The sequence below is a fragment of the Mauremys mutica genome, chromosome 11 (assembly GCF_020497125.1).
Source record: "Mauremys mutica isolate MM-2020 ecotype Southern chromosome 11, ASM2049712v1, whole genome shotgun sequence".
In the NCBI taxonomy this organism is placed as follows: Eukaryota; Metazoa; Chordata; order Testudines; family Geoemydidae; genus Mauremys; species Mauremys mutica.
The window spans coordinates 3,474,362-3,495,025 of record NC_059082.1 but is presented as its reverse complement, the minus strand read 5'-3'; the positions used below and the strand labels follow the sequence as shown (position 1 = coordinate 3,495,025).

General features: G+C 48.6%; 2 protein-coding genes and 1 long non-coding RNA gene across 11 annotated transcripts in view; 2 read left to right on the top strand and 1 right to left on the bottom strand.

Annotated features, from left to right (window-relative positions):
- PAQR5 (progestin and adipoQ receptor family member 5) overlaps positions 1-4,927 on the top strand; it is a 32,516-nt gene extending 27,589 nt beyond the window's left edge. For all 3 annotated transcript variants that reach the window (XM_044980003.1, XM_044980004.1, XM_044980002.1), the window contains exons 6-8: positions 1,882-1,978; positions 3,031-3,172; positions 4,129-4,927. In XM_044980003.1, coding sequence (XP_044835938.1) covers positions 1,882-1,978; positions 3,031-3,172; positions 4,129-4,376 — 487 coding nt within the window. In that variant the 3' untranslated portion in view covers positions 4,377-4,927. The remainder of the gene's footprint in view (positions 1-1,881; positions 1,979-3,030; positions 3,173-4,128) is intronic.
- A 663-nt stretch (positions 4,928-5,590) lies between these two features.
- On the bottom strand, positions 5,591-9,124 carry LOC123344153. 3 transcript variants are annotated; one of them, XR_006572469.1, is made up of 3 exons: positions 8,597-8,795; positions 8,371-8,479; positions 5,591-6,221 (listed from the first exon to the last, which is right to left on the bottom strand). It is a non-coding gene; the product is annotated as an uncharacterized LOC123344153 (long non-coding RNA). The 3 variants fall into 3 exon arrangements; XR_006572468.1 differs by lacking the exon at positions 8,597-8,795 and adding an exon at positions 8,837-8,942 and having other exon boundaries at positions 5,600-6,221; XR_006572467.1 differs by lacking the exon at positions 8,597-8,795 and adding an exon at positions 9,007-9,124 and having other exon boundaries at positions 5,612-6,221.
- A 35-nt stretch (positions 9,125-9,159) lies between these two features.
- The window catches only part of KIF23 (kinesin family member 23), a 33,028-nt gene continuing 21,523 nt past the window's right edge, over positions 9,160-20,664 (top strand). For 2 of the 5 annotated variants that reach the window (XM_044979999.1, XR_006572466.1), the window contains exons 1-2: positions 9,161-9,357; positions 19,201-19,270. In XM_044979999.1, the coding sequence (XP_044835934.1) occupies positions 9,347-9,357; positions 19,201-19,270 (81 nt within the window). In that variant the 5' untranslated portion in view covers positions 9,161-9,346. Of the gene's footprint in view, positions 9,358-19,200; positions 19,271-20,664 lie in introns of all 5 variants that reach the window. The other 3 variants (XM_044979998.1, XM_044979997.1, XM_044980001.1) reach the window with 2 other exon arrangements.

Genomic DNA, 20,664 nt, shown 5'->3' with positions numbered 1-20,664 from the left:
GGTAATGCATCGCATTTACTATGAACTTTGTATGTGTACCACTGAACAGTAATGTGTCTCTTTCTAGTTCTGTCGTGGTTTGGAATCTCAAGCTCTTCATTTGAGTAAATGAAAGTCACCTATGAACATGTTTTTTCTGCTGAAAGGTGTGGTGTTCTTTCTAACTCTCCTCTTTGGCACAATTACCACTTCTTGCAGCTCTTTGCACATTTGCTGAGGACTGGTAAATTATGTTTAGACTTTGCACCAACAAAGTATAAAGTGCATCTTAACAATTTTCTTTGTATTGCTAACAAATTCCAGCATATATGGCTCCACCCAAACATACTCTTTTCTTCTCGTTTACCATATGATTGTAATCAACAGGCTTGGTGCTCCATACCTCCATTATAACAGTGATGTCATAGAAAGGTAATAAGGGTCAGATTTATTTTATTTTGAATTTTACCTGATATGTTTGTATTCCCTGAAATGCTGCATTTACAAAATCTTGGCTGGATGCAAAATATAAGTATTCTGAGACATGTGTCATGCATTGTAAACTGAAACTGTGATTCAACTTAATGAATCAACATTCATGACCATGGCATGAATGCTGCTTTACTTACAAGACCTTGTAATCCAATATAAATAGATCTCTTTTTATGACAACACTGAGTTCAATATCTAGCCCGTGATGAAGCAGTACAAAAACTCAGAGGTCAAAATAACTATAACTTTTAAAGAAGTAAACTCTGTTTTTTCCAACTGACATATGGTAGATGTTGCTAAATTTTAAAGGATGCACTTTCTCAGTGTTTTCCCTTAGGCCATTAATACTGCTTTTAAATGTGTGCCAAGATGATGTAAAAAGATTTCATACTTTCAAAGCTGCTCTCAGAGTCTGTGTTGAAGAGCCCAGTGCATGCTAATCTACATCTAGAAGAGACATCCATTTTAGTCATCAGAGTTTAGAAAATTGTGTCCGATTTGTTTGCTGTTCAATGATTTTACACAATGGTAGGAATCTTGTAATCTGGGAAATAAATTTGTGTGATTCAGCCATCATGGAAATGGCTACAGACTCCTCAATATGCTGCTAATTCCACGGTGGCCTGCAGAAAACAATTGGAAAGATTGTTATAGTGAATCACACAAGGAACCAGCACTTCCAACACTGCTCCCAGTGTCTGTTTATGTTGGACTCTCTCACCGCAGTGACACAGCAGCACTCCACAATACCAGCTATCAGGCTGGAGACCCAACATGGAAGTTTGCTGAATTGTAGAATCAAGATATCCCTCTGCTCCATTCATCATTCCTTCTTATTAATGATGACTGGCCTGCTATGCTCCTGTATTAGTGCAAGATTCAGCTATTTTCAGTTTGTTAATTGTCTTATGTACAACATGAGAGCCGAGGAAGTGGGGAATCAATGGAGTTTAATGGGGAATGATTGTGGGTGCCCTGTCTCAAAAGGCCTGATCCATGCATGGTAAAGGCAGTGGGAGTCTTTCCATTGACTTCAGTAGAGTTGGGCCAGGCCCACAGTTTTAACCAGTCTTTGCATAATTCAGCTGATTGATACATTATAAACAAGGTCATTGTTAGAACAAACCTGGACATTTATGTAACTTGTTTGTCTACCACGTTTTACAATAATTAGTTGCAAAAACAAATTGAGGATGGCTGTAATTTGGGTTTAATTTCTCCAGCCCCACTTCTGGATTTAGACAGCTTTTTGTATGTAGTATAGATTACAACAGCTATGAAAATATGGCTGTGCAAAAAAATTTACATAAAAAGCATGTTCTGCAAGCCACAGTTCCTTCGAAAATATCCCTGGCAGTTGCACAATCCCTATTTGCCTTAATTTTGTAATTTGAAATGCGTTTTATGCAGGTTCTCCGAGATACAGCAGCCCAGGCTCAGTAAAACTCTTCGCACGCTGGCTTTTGCATATCCGTACCTGTTCGACAGCACCCCTCTCTTCTACAGGGTACGCACTGAACATTCAACTCTTATTAAGATGCCATAAAATACATTGGCTTCCTGCAGTGAAATAACTATCGGCTATTAACATGAGACTGAGCGTATTTAGGAAAATCTACAGACTTTTTTTTAAAAGGAAAACTATATGAGCTAGAAAACAGTGTTTGGTTATTTTTGGCAAATATTTGTTGATGTTCAGATGATTTTGTGCTCAGTACTGGGGCACTCAAACATATTGGCAATTTACCATGAGCCCAAAAGCTGCCCTTGGCCCAATTCTTGGATGTCAGTGGGAGTTCTGCCTGAGTAAGCTCATCGGTATTTGGGCCACAATTTGCATAAAATAGAGATGATTACATCTGCTCTCATATCTACTACTGGGTTCTGCCCACAGTGTTCCAGATCCCAGCGTACAATAATCCAGCCCGACTAAGTGGCCACTTTTAGTCCTCATACTAAAATGGCTAGTAGTCAAAGATCATCTTGGTATATAGGGCTACAGGGATAGGTGGTGTGTTCTTTGGAAACATGCAACAGACAGACAAGAAAGCCCTGTTATATATAGACAGCTTGGGCTTGATTCTCCACTGTGTCCCAGTAGGGAGGGCACAGGAGCTGACTGAGGCCACCTGATTCCCAGCCAGTCTAAACTGAAGCTCCATGAAAAAGGCTTTAACTTACAACACTGGCATAAGGGCCCTTAGGGACCTTACACCAGTGGCGAATAAGACTCAGATATAACCACGCCCACTTCACTGTTGATCCCACCCATGCCCCAATGTATGAATGCTCCTGCCCCAGCCCCACTCTCAGCTTACACTGGAAATGAAGAAGTGGCTAGCGCAGGGGGCAGGGGAACTGCCTACGCAAGCTTTCTGCTAGTGGAGCATTCTGGTGTTGCGGGGTGACTACTCCACAAGCCACCTCTAGCCGTTTTATGAGGCCAAGGGACCTTAGCATAGCAGCAAATCTGGCCCCAATCTAGAGGTATTCTTCAGTAGTTCTCTAACTTTCCTTCTCTTGGTACCCCATGTGTAATTTTTCCTTTTGATATCATAGCTATATCTGTGTACTGGGGAAAGCTGCATGGAAAGTGTAATCCCAGTCCACTACAAGCACTGTGTGTTTGCCTTCCTCACTTGTTTCATTTTTGCTGCACATCTGCCTGAGAGACTTGCTCCGGGATGCTTTGACTATATTGGTGAGTGCAGAACATTGTGATTCTTGTCTTTACTATTTTTTATTTCCAGCATTTAAGAGCACAGAAGCTTGGGCATCTCATGAGGGATATAATATACCCGGAGCAGAGTAAATGGTTCATATCAGGAAAATGCATTCACTGTTTCACACTCATGGTTAGAGTAGCCATGCATAGTTGTGCAAGAAGCCATCTCCAATGACCTGTTTCAAGAAGTATCATAGAATCTCTAATGACCACAAAGTGGTCCTTTGCCATCCAAAAATCCATACTGGGGTAGGCAACCTATGGCATGTGTTCTGAAGGCGGCACGCGAGCTGATTTTCAGTGGCACTCACACTGCCCGGGTCCTGGCTACCGGTCAGGGGGGCTCTGCATTTTAATTTAATTTTAAATGAAGCTTCTTAAACATTTTTAAAACCTTATTTACTTTACGTACAACAAGAGTTTAATTATATATTATAGACTTATAGAAAGAGATCTTCTAAAAACGTTAAAATGTATTACTGGCATGCGAAACCTTAAATTAGAGTGAATAAATGAAGACTCGGCACACCACTTCTGAAAAGTTGCTGACCCGATCTTCACCATTGTGCCATGCTATACAGTACTGAGTTGGAAGAAAGACTGACTCATCAATACCACTTCTTGCAGCACACAGGTGTTTCCTGGTGGTCTCCCATCCAAGCAGTGATCCAGCCAAGTTCTATTTAGCTTATAGTCTCTGGCAGAATAACAGCACAAAGCAGTATATGCAGAGCTTTGGTTTATAGTAGGCAGGGATTCAGTGAGTTTCCAGATGGACAATGGCCTTAGTTTAGCAGCATCACAATAAGAGCCATATAAATTAGTAAAATAAATAAATTGAATTTTTTGCACATAAGATTTGCTAAGCTGTCAGAGGTGTATTTTAATGAAACCGAGAAATTTCTTATTAAATATTTTTGACTCTGTTGCAGGGCACAGCCACCAGCTTTTCCATGTATGTGGGATCATTGGCACACACTTCCAAATGGAGGCCATCTTTATAGACATGAACGCTCGCCGTGACTGGCTCTTAGCTTCCTCCCCTCATCTCGCTTTCTCTCAAACAGTTGGTTCAATTGGTATCTCCATTATCATTAGCCTAACTATCATTGCGGCTTTCTCACTGGCTCTCTATTCAAGACCAAAGTCCTCTGGGAAAGAAAAACTACATAGGCATTAAACTTTAAGTAGAGATTGGTTTTTAGTTACATTGCTGCAAATGAGAAATACCAAGTAACTTTAGTACTGGATCAATGAAGGTGATGAGGTATTTTGATGAGGTTTTTCTTGGGGAAGATACTCCAGGGGTTTTCAAGAGTGAACCATTTTATATTGCACTGCTTTTTGTACATATGAATTTAAAGTTGGAGACAGATTGTGAAATGGTTTAAAATCAGGTCAAGGTGATATTTTAGCATGAAATTATTTAGAAAAAAATTAAAATATTGTAAAAGGGAGAAGTGTAATATTTTGCAAGCCAGTATTTGAGGGCAGATTTAATCCAAATAATGAAACTCACTGTGATACCATCTTCTAAGTCAATGCCATTTATCTGTGTTGATTTCAGTTGACTGCTTTAGGGCGGAACCAGGAAACTTTATTATTTTGATTATAACATGATTGTACATTGTGATTATGTCAGTTCATGGGCATAAGTGTCTATATTTTATATATTTAATACATGGGGTAACATCTTGATCCTATTGAAGTAAATGGCACTTTTGCAACAGACTTCAATAAGAGCCAAGATTTCACCCTAGAATCCTAGTGTTCCTAGGATTGGGCCTTTCAGTTCTTCCCTCAGGAGATTACTCCAGTCTGAGTTCACTGTTAGTATGTTTTTCCGATATTCAGTCTAAATTTTCTTGGCCTGATTCTGCACTTGTTTACGGCCTGATCAGTTGGTGGGTGTTTTCCACTGAGTACAATGAGCTGTAATTCAGGCCCTTATATCAATCTTACATTGGGGTAGTTCCACTGACTTCAGCAGTTACACTCCTGACTTACAGTAATGTGAATGAGAGGAGAATCAAGCCTCCATTGCTCCTAATTAAACCTCCCCTCAGTATGCAGACACCTCACTAAAAGACTATCACTGAGAAGCCATCAAAATTGCAATCTAGGGTCATAAATTTTGGCTTGGAAGCAGGTGGCACTCTGTGATTGGACCGACTTGCACTCAGCTGGTGACCAGAGAGGTACTAGGCCAGGTTATAATGTCTGTTAGAGTATTTCACTACTGTTTTTTATACACAGGAGTGGTACTCAAATGTCTCAGGCTTTGAGATTATCTGTGACTTGATTGCATATTGGATTATCTAATACCTTGGAATACATTTTTATTAAGTACATAAACATATAATGCAGAAAATTACAATGAGATTATCAAGCTTCCTGATAACTGTATGGGTTTATTATATGTTTTGTAAATAGTAGCCTCCATTGAGGTGTAATAGATGCACTTTAGGTTGACAGTACAACACAATCTTTAAATATATTCTGGGAAAACACAACTTGGAAATGATCTTACTTTCTTCTGAAAGCTGATCAAGATTTCTATTAATGTTTATTAGCACTGGAACATAACTTTTTATCCAACATTTTATTTAATTAAAAAAATAATAACTATGACAAGAAAAGCGCTAATATGTGCTGCTGATCTGTTTATCTATTTTGTCTTTTAGTATAACTGGGAAAGTCTGGCTTTGTTTGCAAAAAGTGATTTAAGATTCTACAGGATTAATTAATTAATTTATTTCTTAGTTGGTAGTCTAACTTTTCAGATTCAATAAGTCCCATGTTCTGTGACTATTACACACACACAATTAGGTAACTTCAAATAAGCAGTGGTTCATAGGAGAACTACTTGTAAAACAACACATTTCTGTTCAACATGGTAGTCTGCTCCTTCATCCTTCTAGACCCTACAGCAGTGTCACATGGGGATCTGGTCTGACACTTACACATTTTAATAGAGCAAATTAGTTGAGTGTCATTCCAACATTTTCTGATCTTGAAACATCAGCTGGAAAGAGAAGCCAGATTAATTATAATGTGAGAGACACATTCAAAACCATACCATGAATTAAGCTATACAGTTGTCAAAAAATAAAGTCTATTTATGAAGAATTGGTCTTGTCATATTATTACATGTGAAGAATGCCAGAATAACTGTTTGTTTCTTTCAGCGTCTCTACCATGTCTGTACAGTACTCCAAACAGAGTCCTGCAAACTGAAGGGCAATCTTTGGCGTAGCCTGTCCCAAACACTGAGCTTAATTTGCATCCTCTTCATCAGACCCCCAACCAAGAAATAGGCAAAGCCCTTCAACTTTAAGACCAAATCTAGAACATTTTTTCAGTTATATATTTCAATTCAGTGGTACTTTATTAGCATGGCAAGCTATACAAATGTTGCCAAAGTGTAAAAAAGAGACAGCCATGGCAGGTATCTGTCCAGGATAAAGTTAAACAGTGTTTGGGATATGATCCCATGTCTGTCATTTCTATCCATTCCTGACCCAGTGCCAGGCTCCAAGTTCCTTCTAAGCTGTGCAGCCGTACAGCAGGGAGAGGTGCCTTGGCCCTGCCCCCTCTGAAGCTGCCGCTGCCATCAGGGAGAGGCACTCTCCCCAGTCCTGGGCTGCTGTGGGTAAGAGAGGGCTGGGGGGAATCCTCTCCCTGCTGCAGCCTGCACCCAAACCCCCTCATCCCTGACCCCACCCCAGAGCCCGCACCCTCAGTCAGAGCCATCACCCCCCCACATCCTAGCCCTCTCCTGCACCCCAAATGCCTCATTCCCAGCCCAATCCCAGAGCCTACACCCCCAGCCAGAGCCCTCACTGCCCCGCATCCCAACCCTCTGCCCCAGCACTTAGCTCCCTCCCACACTCCAACCCCCTCGGCCTCATCCCGGCCACACATCACCTCCATATTGGTACATATAACAAAACTCATTCTGCACATGGATGTAAAAAATTAGAGGGAATATTCTCCTGGATTTAACCTCTACCTTACTTTTAACCCTAGTCTTTATTTTACCTTAGCCCCAGACCCCCAACACTAACTCTCTTCCCATGATATTATGCCTAGCCCTAATCCCATCCTCAGTCTGAGAATTACATTCGTCCACCTCTTAGGTCCAATATTCTCCATCTCCACCCCACTGATTATTATCAGGAGCTATTGAATTTATTACTTAATGTTGGGGGAAAACTGGGGCATAAATGAGGGCTAACTGGCTGAGATGATGTTGGTTGATTGACAGAAGCAATCAGAAGAGATGGGTGGGTTATTTCTGCCCACTGACTGAGCTGTGGTTCTGGCCTTTGTGGCTAGGGTTTGCAATCTGCAGAGCAATCAGATCCTGGCTGTTGCTAGACCATCAGGTAGCTGCTATAGCCAAGTTAGCCTTTTTTCCATCTATGGAGAGCTAGGAGGTAATGCCCCCCACCTTTTTTTTTTTTGGATGCAGGCTATGCAACTGTCACCTTGAGATTAGACACTGGAGTACGCTCTACATATTAAATCTATTTGGAAACTGCAGTTGATGCAGGATTTGGCAGCTTTCTTTTTAAGCAATCGCGCTCTCATGAGCATATTAAATTGTGCTCTATGATCTCCACTGATGGCCTATTTTCTTGTTTTTATGAGGTTAGTTTTGACCTATAATGCCCTAAATTTCCTGGGACCTACCTAAGAAATTCTGCTGTCCCTATGACGTACTACTGCAGCTCTTGTTAGTAATAGCACCCATAGTGCTTTCAATACAAGAGAGGAGGTCCTGGCTGGCTAGCAGGCAGGATATTCTGTTAGGGCACTGGGCCTTTGGAACTTGCTTCCTCTCCAGTTCTTAAACAGCCCAACTTTGTCAGCCTTCAGGGCCTACTACAGAGCCCACCTTTTCTCCCTAGCTCCAGAAGAAACAAGTAGGGCAGAGGGTGGAACTTGGGATTGATTAACTTCAGCTATATTCATATTGTTGTTGTGTAAGTTGATCTAGGGAAACTGATACATCAGCTTATTGTTGTGTATTTAAATATAAATATATCAAGGGTGCCCAGAGCACTGGATGGACTTATTCTTCTTATAGTTTGTATAAATCTAAATAAATGATGGCTAACTACTATACTAAATACTAACATGAAGTTAGGGCATTTAGCCCATTCATCTACCTCCTTTGGGGCCCTCCTTGGGCTTGTTCACGTTCTGGATGTTGACACACGTCCTAACTACCACACGTTAGGTTTCGGCACTCAGGATACTCCCCTAAGGGATATTCCGCTGCCAAAAGAAATTAACAATTTACTGTTGTCTTCAGTAACTTCAAGGCGTAGCCATGGAACCACCGGGAAGGCAGGGGCAGAGGCCCAGGCCTCGGGCACTCTGGTGGGGTCGCACCTTCTCGCCTGCCCGCGACTGGAGGGGAGCAGAGAGACCAGGTGGGGGAGGGAACATCTTTGATAGGTTATAAGTAAACAGAAGCTGTTACCGCCCCCACCTCGTCTCGCTCCCAGCCCGGGCCCGGGCCGGACCGACCCGGCTCCAGCTACCCTGCAGCCAACAGGGAAGGGAAACAAACAGCCCTGAAAGCGGAACCCCGCCCAGGCTAACGCCCTAGGCAGCGATTCCCCAACCCACCCGGGTGGAGCGCTACCCCCGGGGCCTGCCCGAGCGCTACGCCGTTCGCTGGAGCCCGGGCTCCTTCCCCCGAGGCCTGCGGCGCAGCTACCCCGTCCCCCCTGAGTCCCCGCTCCGCTGCGCAGCCCCGCTGGGACCCGGCCTCCTCCCGCCGGGCCTTGTCCACCCACCTGGAGCCTGCGCGTTATTGTCGGCGTCTCCATGGCGACGAAGCTGGTCCGTGACGCTCCGGCACGCAATACGTGTTGCGTGGCGACGCTCGCCGAATGGCGCGCTCTGATTGGCCGGATTTGAATCACAGCAGCGCGCGGGCCGATGGGAGCGGAGGGAAAGTTCAAATCGAATGATCACTAGGGGAGAGAGAGAGAGAGAGAGACCGGCCCTCCTGCCAGCACCGCCCGGGACCCGAGAGAGCGGCCCCGCCCGGCCACCGTCCCGGGACCCGACCCCAGCCCGCCCGGCCACCGTCCCGGGACCCGAGAGAGCGGCCCGCAGCCAGGGAGCAGCACCATGAAGGCGGCGTGAGTAGGGGGCAGGCCCCGCGCGGGACCCCCCACAGCCCCGGGCCTCCGGCCAGCCCGGCCCCCCTGCCCCGCTCGAGGGCGGCGGGTAGAAATGCCCGGGGCGGGGGGGGTCTGGTGGTGGGGTGTTGCGCCGCTCGCCGAGCCCGCGATCCAGCCGCCCCGCCGAGGGCCGCGGGGGCTCTGGGGCCGGGCATGGCGAAAGTCACCCCCTGCCCACCCCTCCCCCGGCAAGGGCCCCGCGTGTGCGTCCAGCCTTGGAGGGGGCCTGAGAAACCCCCTCCCCCCCCCTTGTCCCTCTGAGGTGCTGGGACCAGCCAGGGGAAACCGGCGCCGCAGTTGTACGGGGCGGTCAGCCCCACGCGGGCAGTGCGGTGGTCAGCGCCGGCCTCCCCGCCAGAGGGGGTTGGATCGTGAGCTGCGGGTTAGGCCCCTGCCTTGTGTGTTCTTCGGCTTTGCGGCGGTGGCGATGAGAGCGGCACACAGAGCCCCGTGCAAGCCCGTCTCTTTCACCGACAGAAGTTGCTCCAGTACAACATATTCCCTCACCCACCTTGTCTCTGTTAGGAGGCTTGTTTGTGTGTTGGCCCCAGGGTATGTCTACACTGGAAATGTATCTGACCTGTCTTAGGGCGAGGTACAACCATCACAGCGATTACTGCAGTGGTTCATGTCCCTGCTGCCCTCCTTTTGTCCATGGTGCACATCCTCACGAGCAGCCCTTCTACTGACTTAACAGGGGCAGCCTGGGGGGCTGAGAGCCTGGGCTGTCAGCCCCACACCAGCTCCCCTGTGGCCAGGAGCCCAGCTTTCTTGTCAGTTTCATGGCTCCTGCATGAATGACAGCCAACAGTGGATGTAAGTAATGCAGTGTCTACACCAGGTGTCGGCAACCTTTCAGAAGTGCTGTGCCGAGTCTTCATTTATTCACTCTGATTTAAGGTTTCGCGTGCCAGTGATACATTTTAACATTTTTAGAATGTCTCTTTCTATACGTCTACAATATATAACTAAACTATTGTTGTATGTAAAGTAAATAAGGTTTTTTAAATGTTTAAGAAGCTTCATTTAAAATTAAATTAAAATGCAGAGGCCCCCCGGACCGGTGGCCAGGACCCAAGCAGTGTGGAGTGCCACTGAAAATCAGCTCGCGTGCTGCCTTTGGCACACGTGTCATAGGTTGCCTACCCCTGGTCTACACAGATTACTAGTCGCCCTAACTACACCGACATAAGCCCTGCATCTCTCATGGAGTTATAATGTCAGTGTAGTAGGGCCCTTACATTGGTGGGAGCAAGGCTGAAGTATGTACACTGACATAATTAGGTCAACATAAGCTGCTTTATGTTGACCTAACTGTAGTGTAGACTAAGCCTTAGGGTATGTCTACACTACCTGCCAGATCGGTGATCGGTCCAGCAAGGGTCGATTTTATCGCGTCTAGTCTAGATGCGATAAATCGACCCCTGAGTGCTCTCCTGTTGACTCCTGTACTCCCTGCTCCGGGAGGCGCAGGCAGAGTCGACGGGGGAGCGGCAGTGAAGACACTGCGGAGAGTAGGTGTGATGGAGTAGGGACTGTCTGTGTGGTTGATAGGTGAGAGCAGGGACTGTCTGTGTGGTTGATAGGTGAGAGCCAGGTATGCAGCTGTAACATGAGCCTGGCCTGGGGGAGGGGAGGTCGCCACCTCTGGCTGGGGCTAGACAAAGGGAAGGGTGGAGTGAAGTCAGTCTTCGGTTTGGGAGCTGGGTGGTGGGTTTTCAGGGGATCCTAGGCTGGGATCCAAGCACCCTGAACCCCCCCAGAAAGGCCAGATTGAGGGGTCCTGGCTCTGAACACAAGCTGGGCTGTATCCTGTGTTCCTGTCGTTCAATAAACCTTCTGTTTTACTGGCTGGCTGAGAGTCACTGTGAGTTCAGGAAGAGGGGTGCAGGGCCGGACTCCCCCACACTCCGTGACAACTGGTGGGAGCGGTGGGATCGACTGCACCCCGTGGACGGCGCTTCCTGCAGTAAGTGACTGGGGAGCAGTAAAACGAAGGGGCGATTAACCCCTGGGAGAGTGTGACCAGCGAGAAGGACTTTACAGTAACAGGGTCCCCCGGGGGATCACAGCGAGCGATTCCAGGGGCGGAGGAGTCTGCAGCTCGACCCTGGCAAAGAGGTGGTGACCTCAAGGACTGGCACACTAGGGGTCCCCCTGGAACCCGTGGGGAGCGGCGAGCACCCCGGCCTGTGAGCGGCCAGCAGGAAGATGTATGCCACGCAGCGCAAGTGTGACCTGGTGGAGCTGTGCAAGCAGAGGGGGCTGCACTGTGGGAAGCTCACCAAGGCCCAGCTGGTTGCCCAGCTGGAGGAGGGAGATCACAGGAATGAACCGGTCCCTGTCTCTGAGGGAAGCAGCCGGGCAGATGCAGCGCAGGCACCAGTGTCTGTCCCCGCTGGGAGTGGTCAGTTGGCCGCTGAGGGCTCCCCGAGACCTCCCACCCTAGGCCTAGGGGGAGGAGGAGCCCAGCGACTACTGAGGGCACCGTGAACCCCCCGGCCAGCAGGGGATCGTCCCGGCGATGCTCGGCCTCCGTGGAGCGCAGGCGGCTGGACTTGGAGAGAGAGATACAACTGAGAGAGCTGGAGGATCGTAAGGAACAGAGGGAATTTGAGGAAAGACAAAGCCAGCGTGAGCTGGAGGAGAAGCAGAAGCAACGCGAATACGAGGAGAGGGAGAAGGAGCAGCAGCGCAGACATGAGCTGGCCATGGCCCAGCTGAGCAACAGTAAGGCCCCGGCTGCGGTGAGTGAGGGGGGGCCCAAGCCTACAAAGAGCTTCGATAAGAACTTCCTGGCCCGGCGTAAGGAGGGGGAGGACATAGACACCTTCCTGACGGCCTTTGAGAATGCCTGCGAGCTGCACAAGGTTGACCCTGCAGACAGGATCCAGTTCCTCACCCCCTTACTGGACCCCACTGCCGTGGAGGTGTACAGCCGAATGAAGGGGGCGGAGGCGGGGGACTACAACCTGTTCAAAGAGGCCCTGCTCCATGAGTTTGGGCTGACCCTGGAGATGTACCGGAAGAGGTTCCGGAGTCAACATAAGACCCGGGAGGTCACATACCTACAACTGGTCAACCGGGCGCAGGGGTACGCCCGCAAGTGGACAGCTGGGGCCCAAACTAGAGAGGACCTGCTTGACCTATTAGTACTGGAGCACCTGTATGAGCAGTGCCCGTTGGACCTGAGGCGGTCGTTGATGGACCAGAAGCCGGAGAACCCGCAGCAAGCAGGCCGGCTGGCCGACCAATATGTGGACAGTCGGGCAGGGGATGGCAGGGAGGAGTCTCGAGGGAATAGGCCCGCCTCAACGCAGAGAGAGAGAGTCACCATGGGACCTCCCAGCGGGGCCCTATGGAGAACCCCCACAAAAGGGGAACGTCCAGCGTCAGGTCCACCCGACCCACTCGAGGGGACCCACGAGACATGGGCTGCTTCCACTGTGGCCAACAAAGCCACATACGGGCCCAATGCCCCAAGTTCAGAGACAGACCGAGCAGACCCAACCTGCAGAGGGTTGACTGGGTAAAGACCCAATCGGAGGAGGGGCAACATGCCCAAGAGAGGGGGGCTGGCAGCATCCCACCTGGGAAGGAGGGAGGGGGGCCCCAGGTCAGCGCCTCTGGGGGGCTGGATGCTCCGGACACAAGGTTCTGCTACAGGGTGGCCACGGGGCTGCCCCTCCGGAACCAGTGCCTGGTTTCCCTGGAGGTGGATGGGAGGAAGGTCACTGGGTACTGGGACACAGGCGCAGAGGTGACGCTGGCCCGGCCCGAGGTGGTGGGCCTAAATCGGATGGTGCCTGATACCTACCTGATCCTGATGGGCATGAGCGGGACCCCATTCAAGGTGCCCGTGGCGAGAGTGCACCTGAAGTGGGGGGTTAAGGAGGGCCCCAAGGATGTGGGGGTACACCCCCATTTGCCCACAGAGGTGCTAATGGGGGGGGACCTCGAGGCCTGGCCAGGCAATGCCCGGGGTACCCTGATCGTGACCCTGACAACGGGGAAAGTACTCTGGCCGAGGCGCAAGACCCTAACCTGGTAGGGAAGGAACGCCCAGAGACACGACCCAGAGAGGCTGCGGCCTCAGACCCAGCCGGTGAGAGAGAGCAGGTCCCCATCCCTGTCCCAGCTGCTGAGTTCCAGGCCGAGGTGCAGAAGGATCCCTCCTTGCAGAAGCCCAGGGACCGGGCTGACCTCAATGCAGCACAGACCATGAGGAGAGGTTGCAAGGAGAGGTTCCTGTGGGAGAAGGGGTTCCTGTACCGAGAATGGGCTCCCCCCGGGGAAGTGGAGTCATGGGGGATTAGGAGGCAGCTGGTGGTTCCCCAGAAGTTTCGCCACAAGCTCCTGTACCTGGCCCATGACATCCCCCTCGCAGGGCACCAGGGAATCCGGCGCACCAGGCAGAGGCTGCTTCAGAACTTTTACTGGCCTGGGGTCTTTACCCATGTCCGGCAGTACTGCCAATCCTGTGACCCCTGCCAGCGGGTGGGGAAGGCCCGGGACAAGGGGAAAGCAGCTCTGAGGCCTTTGCCCATCATAGAAGAGCCTTTCCAGAAGGTAGCCATGGACATGGTGGGACCTCTCAGCAAGGCGACCCGGTCAGGAAAGAAATACATCTTGGTGGTGGTAGATTTCGCCACTCGATACCCCGAGGCGGTGGCCTTGTCCTCTACCGAAGCAGACACCGTGGCGGATGCGCTGCTGACCATTTTCAGCCGGGTGGGGTTCCCCCAGGAAGTCTTAACGGACCAGGGGTCCAACTTCACGTCGAAGCTGCTCCAGTCCCTGTGGGAGAAATGTGGGGTCTGACCCAGCTGGGCCTCAGCGTACCACCCCCAGACCAACGGGCTGGTGGAGAGGTTCAACAGGACGCTAAAGATGATGCTAAAAACATTCATGCACCAGCACCCACAGGACTGGGACAAGTACTTACCTCACCTGCTGTTTGCATACAGGGAGGTACCCCAGGAGTCTACTGGGTTTTCGCCTTTCGAACTGTTATATGGAAGGCGGGTAAGGGGGCCCCTGGACCTGATGAGAGACGAATGGGAGGGGAAGGCCGCTCCTGATGGAGAGTCGGTGGTGGAGTATGTCCTGACCTTCCGGGAAAGACTTACCGAGCTCATGGGCCTGGCCAGGGAGAATCTGGCCCGAGCCCAGAGGAAGCAGAAGGTCTGGTACGACCGCACGGCGCGGGCCCGCGCCTTCGCCACCGGGGACCAAGTGATGGTTCTCATCCCCGTGAGGAAAAACAAACTCCAGGCTGCCTGGGAAGGGCCCTTCAAGGTTGTCAAGCAACTAAATGAGGTAAACTATGCGGTGGAGCTGTCGAACCGGGCTCATCACCGCCGGGTGTACCATGTGAATATGATGAAGCCATATTATGACCGGGGGAATATGGTGTTGGCCGTGTGTGGGCACTGGGAGGAGCCGGGGGATGACCCTCTACTGGATCTATTCCCAGGGATAAAGGCTGGTTCCCCCCTGGAGGCGATTCCCCTCTCTGATCAGCTGACCCCGGCCCAGCATGCTGAGATCAGAGGGGTGCTGCAACTGTACCGACAGTTGTTTTCCAACCAGCCTGGGCGCACTAATTTGACTGTCCACCGGGTGGAGACTGGGGCACACACCCCGATACGATGCTCCCCTTTTCGGGTTACCGGGAAGACTGCCCAGGACCTGGAAAAGGAGGTCAGGGACATGCTGGCTTTAGGGGTGATCCAGCCATCCGCCAGCCCCTGGGCCTCCCCAGTGGTGCTGGTCCCCAAGAAGGACGGGTCGATCCGGTTCTGCGTGGACTATCGAAAGCTCAATGCCATCACCGTATCTGATGCCTACCCCATGCCAAGGCCTGATGAGCTCCTAGACAAGCTGGGAGGCGCTCGGTACCTCACCACCATGGATCTTACAAAGGGCTACTGGCAAGTGCCGCTGGACGCAGATGCCAGGCTGAAATCGGCCTTCATCACCCCCCTGGGGCTCTATGAGTTTCTGACCCTGCCCTTCGGCCTCAAGGGAGCGCCGGCCACCTTCCAGCGCCTGGTGGATCAGCTACTGAGGGGGATGGAGAGTTTTGCTGTGGAGTATATTGATGACATCTGCGTCTTCAGCCAGACCTGGGAGGATCATGTGTTCCAGGTTAGACAAGTGCTGGACCGACTCCGGGAGGCGGGGTTAACCGTAAAGGCTGAGAAGTGCAAGGTGGGGATGGCTGAAGTATCTTACCTGGGCCATCGGGTGGGGAGCGGCTGCCTAAAGCCGGAACCGGCCAAGGTGGAGGTGATCAGAGACTGGCCCGCTCCCCAGACCAAAAAGCAGGTCCAGGCCTTTATTGGGATGGCGGGGTACTATCGGAGGTTCGTGCCCCACTTTAGTGCCATAGCCGCCCCCATCACTGAGCTGTGCAAGAAGGGTAAGCCAGACAAGGTGGTCTGGACCGAGCAGTGCCAGGAGGCTCTCCAGGCACTGAAGGAGGCTCTGCTCAAAGGCCCAGTTCTGACAAACCCAAACTTTGACAAGCCCTTTATGGTGTTTACCGACGCCTCAGACACGGGCCTGGGGGCGGTGTTGATGCAGGAAGATGAAAAGGGGGAGAGACACCCCATCGTGTACCTGAGCAAGAAGTTGCTACCCCGGGAGCAGAACTACGCGGCCATCGAGAAGGAATGCCTGGCCATGGTGTGGGCCCTGAAGAAACTGGAGCCATATCTCTTTGGGCGCCACTTCACCGTGTACACCGACCACTCTCCCCTGACCTGGCTGCACCAGATGAAAGGAGCCAACTCCAAGCTCCTGAGGTGGAGCCTGCTCCTGCAGGACTATGACATGGACGTGGTCCACGTGAAGGGAAGTGCCAACCTGATAGCGGATGCGCTGTCCCGGAGAGGAGGCCCTGAACTTCCCCAGGTCACTGGGCAAAGTGACCCCGCTCAGTTCAGTCTCGGAGGGGGGAGAGGTGTGATGGAGCAGGGACTGTCTGTGTGGTTGATAGGTGAGAGCTAGGTATGCAGCTGTAACATGAGCCTGGCCTGGGGGAGGGGAGGTCGCCACCTCTGGCTGGGGCTAGACAAAGGGAAGGGTGGAGTGAAGTCAGTCTTCGGTTTGGGAGCTGGGTGGTGGGTTTTCAGGGGATCCTAGGCTGGGATCCAAGCACCCTGAACCCCCCCAGAAAGGCCAGATTGAGGGGTCCTGGCTCTGAACACAAGCTGGGCTGTATCCTGTGTTCCTGTTGTTCAATAAACCTTCTGTTTTACTGGCTGGCTGAGAGTCACCGTGAGTTCAGGAAGAGGGGTGCAGGGCCGGACTCCCCCACACTCCCTGACAGTAGGTCTAAGTACGTCGACTTCAGCGACGTAATTCACGTAGCTGAAGTTGCATAACTTAGATTGATCCCTCCCCCCTAGTATAGACCAAACCTTAGTCTGACAAGATGGGCGAGATATTATCTTTTACTGGGGCAGCTTCTATTGATGTGAGAGACAAGCTTTCCAGCTACGCAGAGCTCTTCATCTGGTCTGCGGAAAGTACTTAGAGTGTCACAACTAAATACATTGTGGAACAGATTGTTTATCATAAGTAGTTACATGATGTAAGGGACCATTCAAGGTGAAGTGGCTGTTAACACCACTGGAGTCATAAGACAAAAAAGGGGGGTTAGTGAGTTACAGATTGCAGTAATAAGCCATAAGGCCAGTATCCTTATTAAGACTGCGATTTTTAGTGTACAACAAAGTTATGAATTTAAACTCCCAGACTTGTCTTAGAAGGTGTTGTGCCGGTTTCCTTTGAGGATGAGGACTAAGAGATCAGCTATGGAGTGATTGTATTGTGAAAAATGTTTGCCCTTGGGTGATAGTGTGTTTGTCTCTTATCTTTTTTTGGTATGTCATTTGAGAGCGTAGTGATTGGCTGTTTTCGCCCCACATAATTTTTATTGGGGGCATTTAGTGCACTGGATTAGGTACATCACATGTTGTGATAGGCATGTGTAGGACCCCTGGATCTTGAAAGGTTTGATGTGGGGTTATTGATGCTCGTAACAGAAGAGATGTGTCTGCGGGTTTTGCATCTGTCATTCTGGCAGGTTCTGTTACTGCTTTGAGTTGGTGAGTCCTGGTCTGTGGGTAACTTACTTGTGATGATGAGGTTGGGGGTTGTTTAAAGACCAGAAGAGGGGGTTCTGAACATATTTTTATTTATTATTTTCTCTGTTATTGGCCTTGGCAGAATTTGATTTTATTTATATATATATATATATATATATATATATGTTTGTTTTTGAGCGTTTTTATCTAAATTTTCACAATTACAGGAAATTATGGGGAGCTGGTCAGACAATAATTAATGACAGATGTTGATTAAAAAAGTTAACGCTTTATACTGTTAAAACACATTGTCAACATCACATGTCAAAATACTTGTAAAGTTTAAGTAAATAGTCTTAAATCAAACAGTTTTCAGGCAACATTTTTTTCTTTGCCTATCTGTACATTTTGATGATTATCGATGGAAGTATTTTTTAAGTCTGTGTTTATGGTTAAATTGATATTTGACACTTATCGATTACAAAATCTAATCTGTCCAAGTGTAGTAGCTATGTTGTATCTGATTGGTGGGGAGGTGTAGCAAGAAGTTCAGTTTCCTGTGTGTGCTTGCAGTGTTATAATAAATCCCTGTTTAAGTACGTATTACAGTACAATGCAGACCTCTCCTATTTTACCTCAGGTAAAAGTAAAATGCCTTGTCTTCACTGTGTCTGTACCTTTGTATAGCGCTCATGTTTTTTTACCCTGAGATAAGAATCAAAAACAAAAGCCTTCAACAGTGAATACAAGGCCTCAGGAGCATATGACTTGCCATTTTGGAGCCATGGTGTCCTGTTTCCATAAGTGACCAAAGTTTTCCTAAAGAGATGTAGGTAGATCATTGCTGTTGGAAAGTTAGTCTAAAAGATTGTTGGGGGGAGGCAGGTGTGGTGGAAAAATTGACCACACTGTTAAATTTTGGGTCAGACACAGCCTGATGGCTCCTTTATTTCGAGTATGCATACAAGGAAGGTCAGCAGATCCCCCCAGCAGGGAGTTTCAGCCGCCTTAGGTAATTTTCACAGCTTCACACTTATAAAGGCAAAAACCGCAAAGCGTAATCACACATTACAAATCTTATTATCCTTATTAGGTATATTCTTTATAGCAGACCTATCAGAGTCCTTCTGGGGCCGCACTTTGGACCCTATCGCCTTCTAGGGTTTTTCCTGTTATTCCCTAGGGCTTCTGGTTTCACCATTTTCCTTTCTTGCGTTAACCTATCTTACGTACCTTATTGTTTACTAAATTGCTTAATATAACTGCGTCTAGATGTCTTGTACAATAAGCTGTTTCCCAATTACCCCTTATGCCCCCCTACATGCGGTTCCATTGTACAAGACCTAAATTTTCCATTGCTAGCACACTGTTATATGTTATATGAGGCCATGATACATAATTACCAGTTGGTGTTGGTTCCTCTTTTCTATGGCCTCTTTGATTATGCCATACTATTGCAAATTTTCCACTAGGTATATGGCAGTCTACTTATGCTAAGCTAACTGTTGAATTCTAGGCCCATTACTTATGCTAAGCTAACTTAATTTGGGCCAGCGAGATAGAGTTTTGGGGAAATGCAAGGTGTGGTATGTAGGGTTTAGAAAATCCCCAACACAGGTTAATATTCTTTAGGTAGAACTATGCTAATCGATATATGAATCGTGTGACTGGATGACAAGTCTAACTTTCAGTTCTTTATTTTCAGTAGAACTAAAACTCCTAGAAAACCAGTGCTAAAGAAGTCATCCAACACAAGTCTGAAAGATCCAGTTGGGGTAAGGTGTCTTGCTTTCCCCTCGTGCTCTTTTTGCGGTCAACTGGAAAGCAAACCTGCTGTGGCTTTGTGAGGCTAGTTTCTATGATTAACTTTCTGCTAGCACTGTGGTCTCCTTGGTTTGTGTGTGCCTGACATAATGATGATGAGGTGAAAGCAGCCCCTACCTCCCCTCCTGTTGTACAGGCATATTTATACTCGTGCTTAAGTCTTTTTGGAATCCACTTGTTGCGATCAGGCTTATGCATTTCTAATCCATTTCTTCAGTGTTTTTTCTGCTTGCTTTCTGGTGAATACCATCTGTGGTTCTGGGGAATGAAGGGGGAGGAAAGCCACGTAGTGGCAGAAACTGTTCCCTCAATTTCTCTCTCCTTCCCTATCCCCAGCAGAGTTACTCCCCTCTCATCTTTCGCTGACGCGGTGGCTCAAGGTCCTGAGTTATAACTTTACTTCTTGCCAACAAGGATTGGCATAAGAATCGGTCAATGGCACTCCTGGGGTTGACGGGAGGCACTTGACAGGCAGACCTTTTCCCACAAGGGCAGTGTGTGCTCCAGAATCTAAATGTGGGACTCTTGTGTGTGGTAATTTAGAGTAGAAAGATTTTCAAGGGCAGCACTGTCAGTATGCAGTGGCAAGTGACAGAAGTAGATACAAATCTGTTAAAAGAGCGACTTTGTTAATCTGCTAATGGCACTGGACATTTTTTTTTTTTTTTTTTTTGGTCTTAAAATTCTCCTGTCACTGCCATAGTAGGAATTTCTCTGAAGAAAAGCAGCCAGGGAATTTCTTCATGTGGCTCTTTTTTGGGTAAATCATGTGTACTTTCAAGTACATATGATCTGGTACATAATTAACATAAGAACGGCCATACTGGGTCAGACCAAAGGTCCATCTAGCCCAGTATTTGTCTACCAACAGTGGCCAATGCCAGGTGCCCCAGAGGGAGTGAACCTAACAGGCAATGATCAAGTGATCTCTCTCCTGCCATCCATCTCCATCCAGTCCCCTTTTAAACATTGTTATAGTCCTAGCCTTCACAACCTCCTCAGGTAAGAAGTTCCACAAGTTGACTGTGCGCTGCGTGAAGAAGAACTTCCTTTTATTTGTTTTAAACCTGCTGCCTATTAATTTCATTTGGTTACCCCTAGTTCTTGTATTATGGGAATAAGTAAATAACTTTTCCTTATCCACAATTATAAGATGCTGAAATAAAACGATTCCTTTGGTGACTTTAAAGTAGAACAAATTAAGCTTTCTACAGCATGAAGTACATGGCAAAAATATCACTAGGTGGGAATGGTTGGCTAATGGAGATCCAATTGACCAAATGCCTTGGGGCATTAAAATAAACGTTGTGTATAAATGTTTTGTAACTTTCTAAGGTGCGCGTAA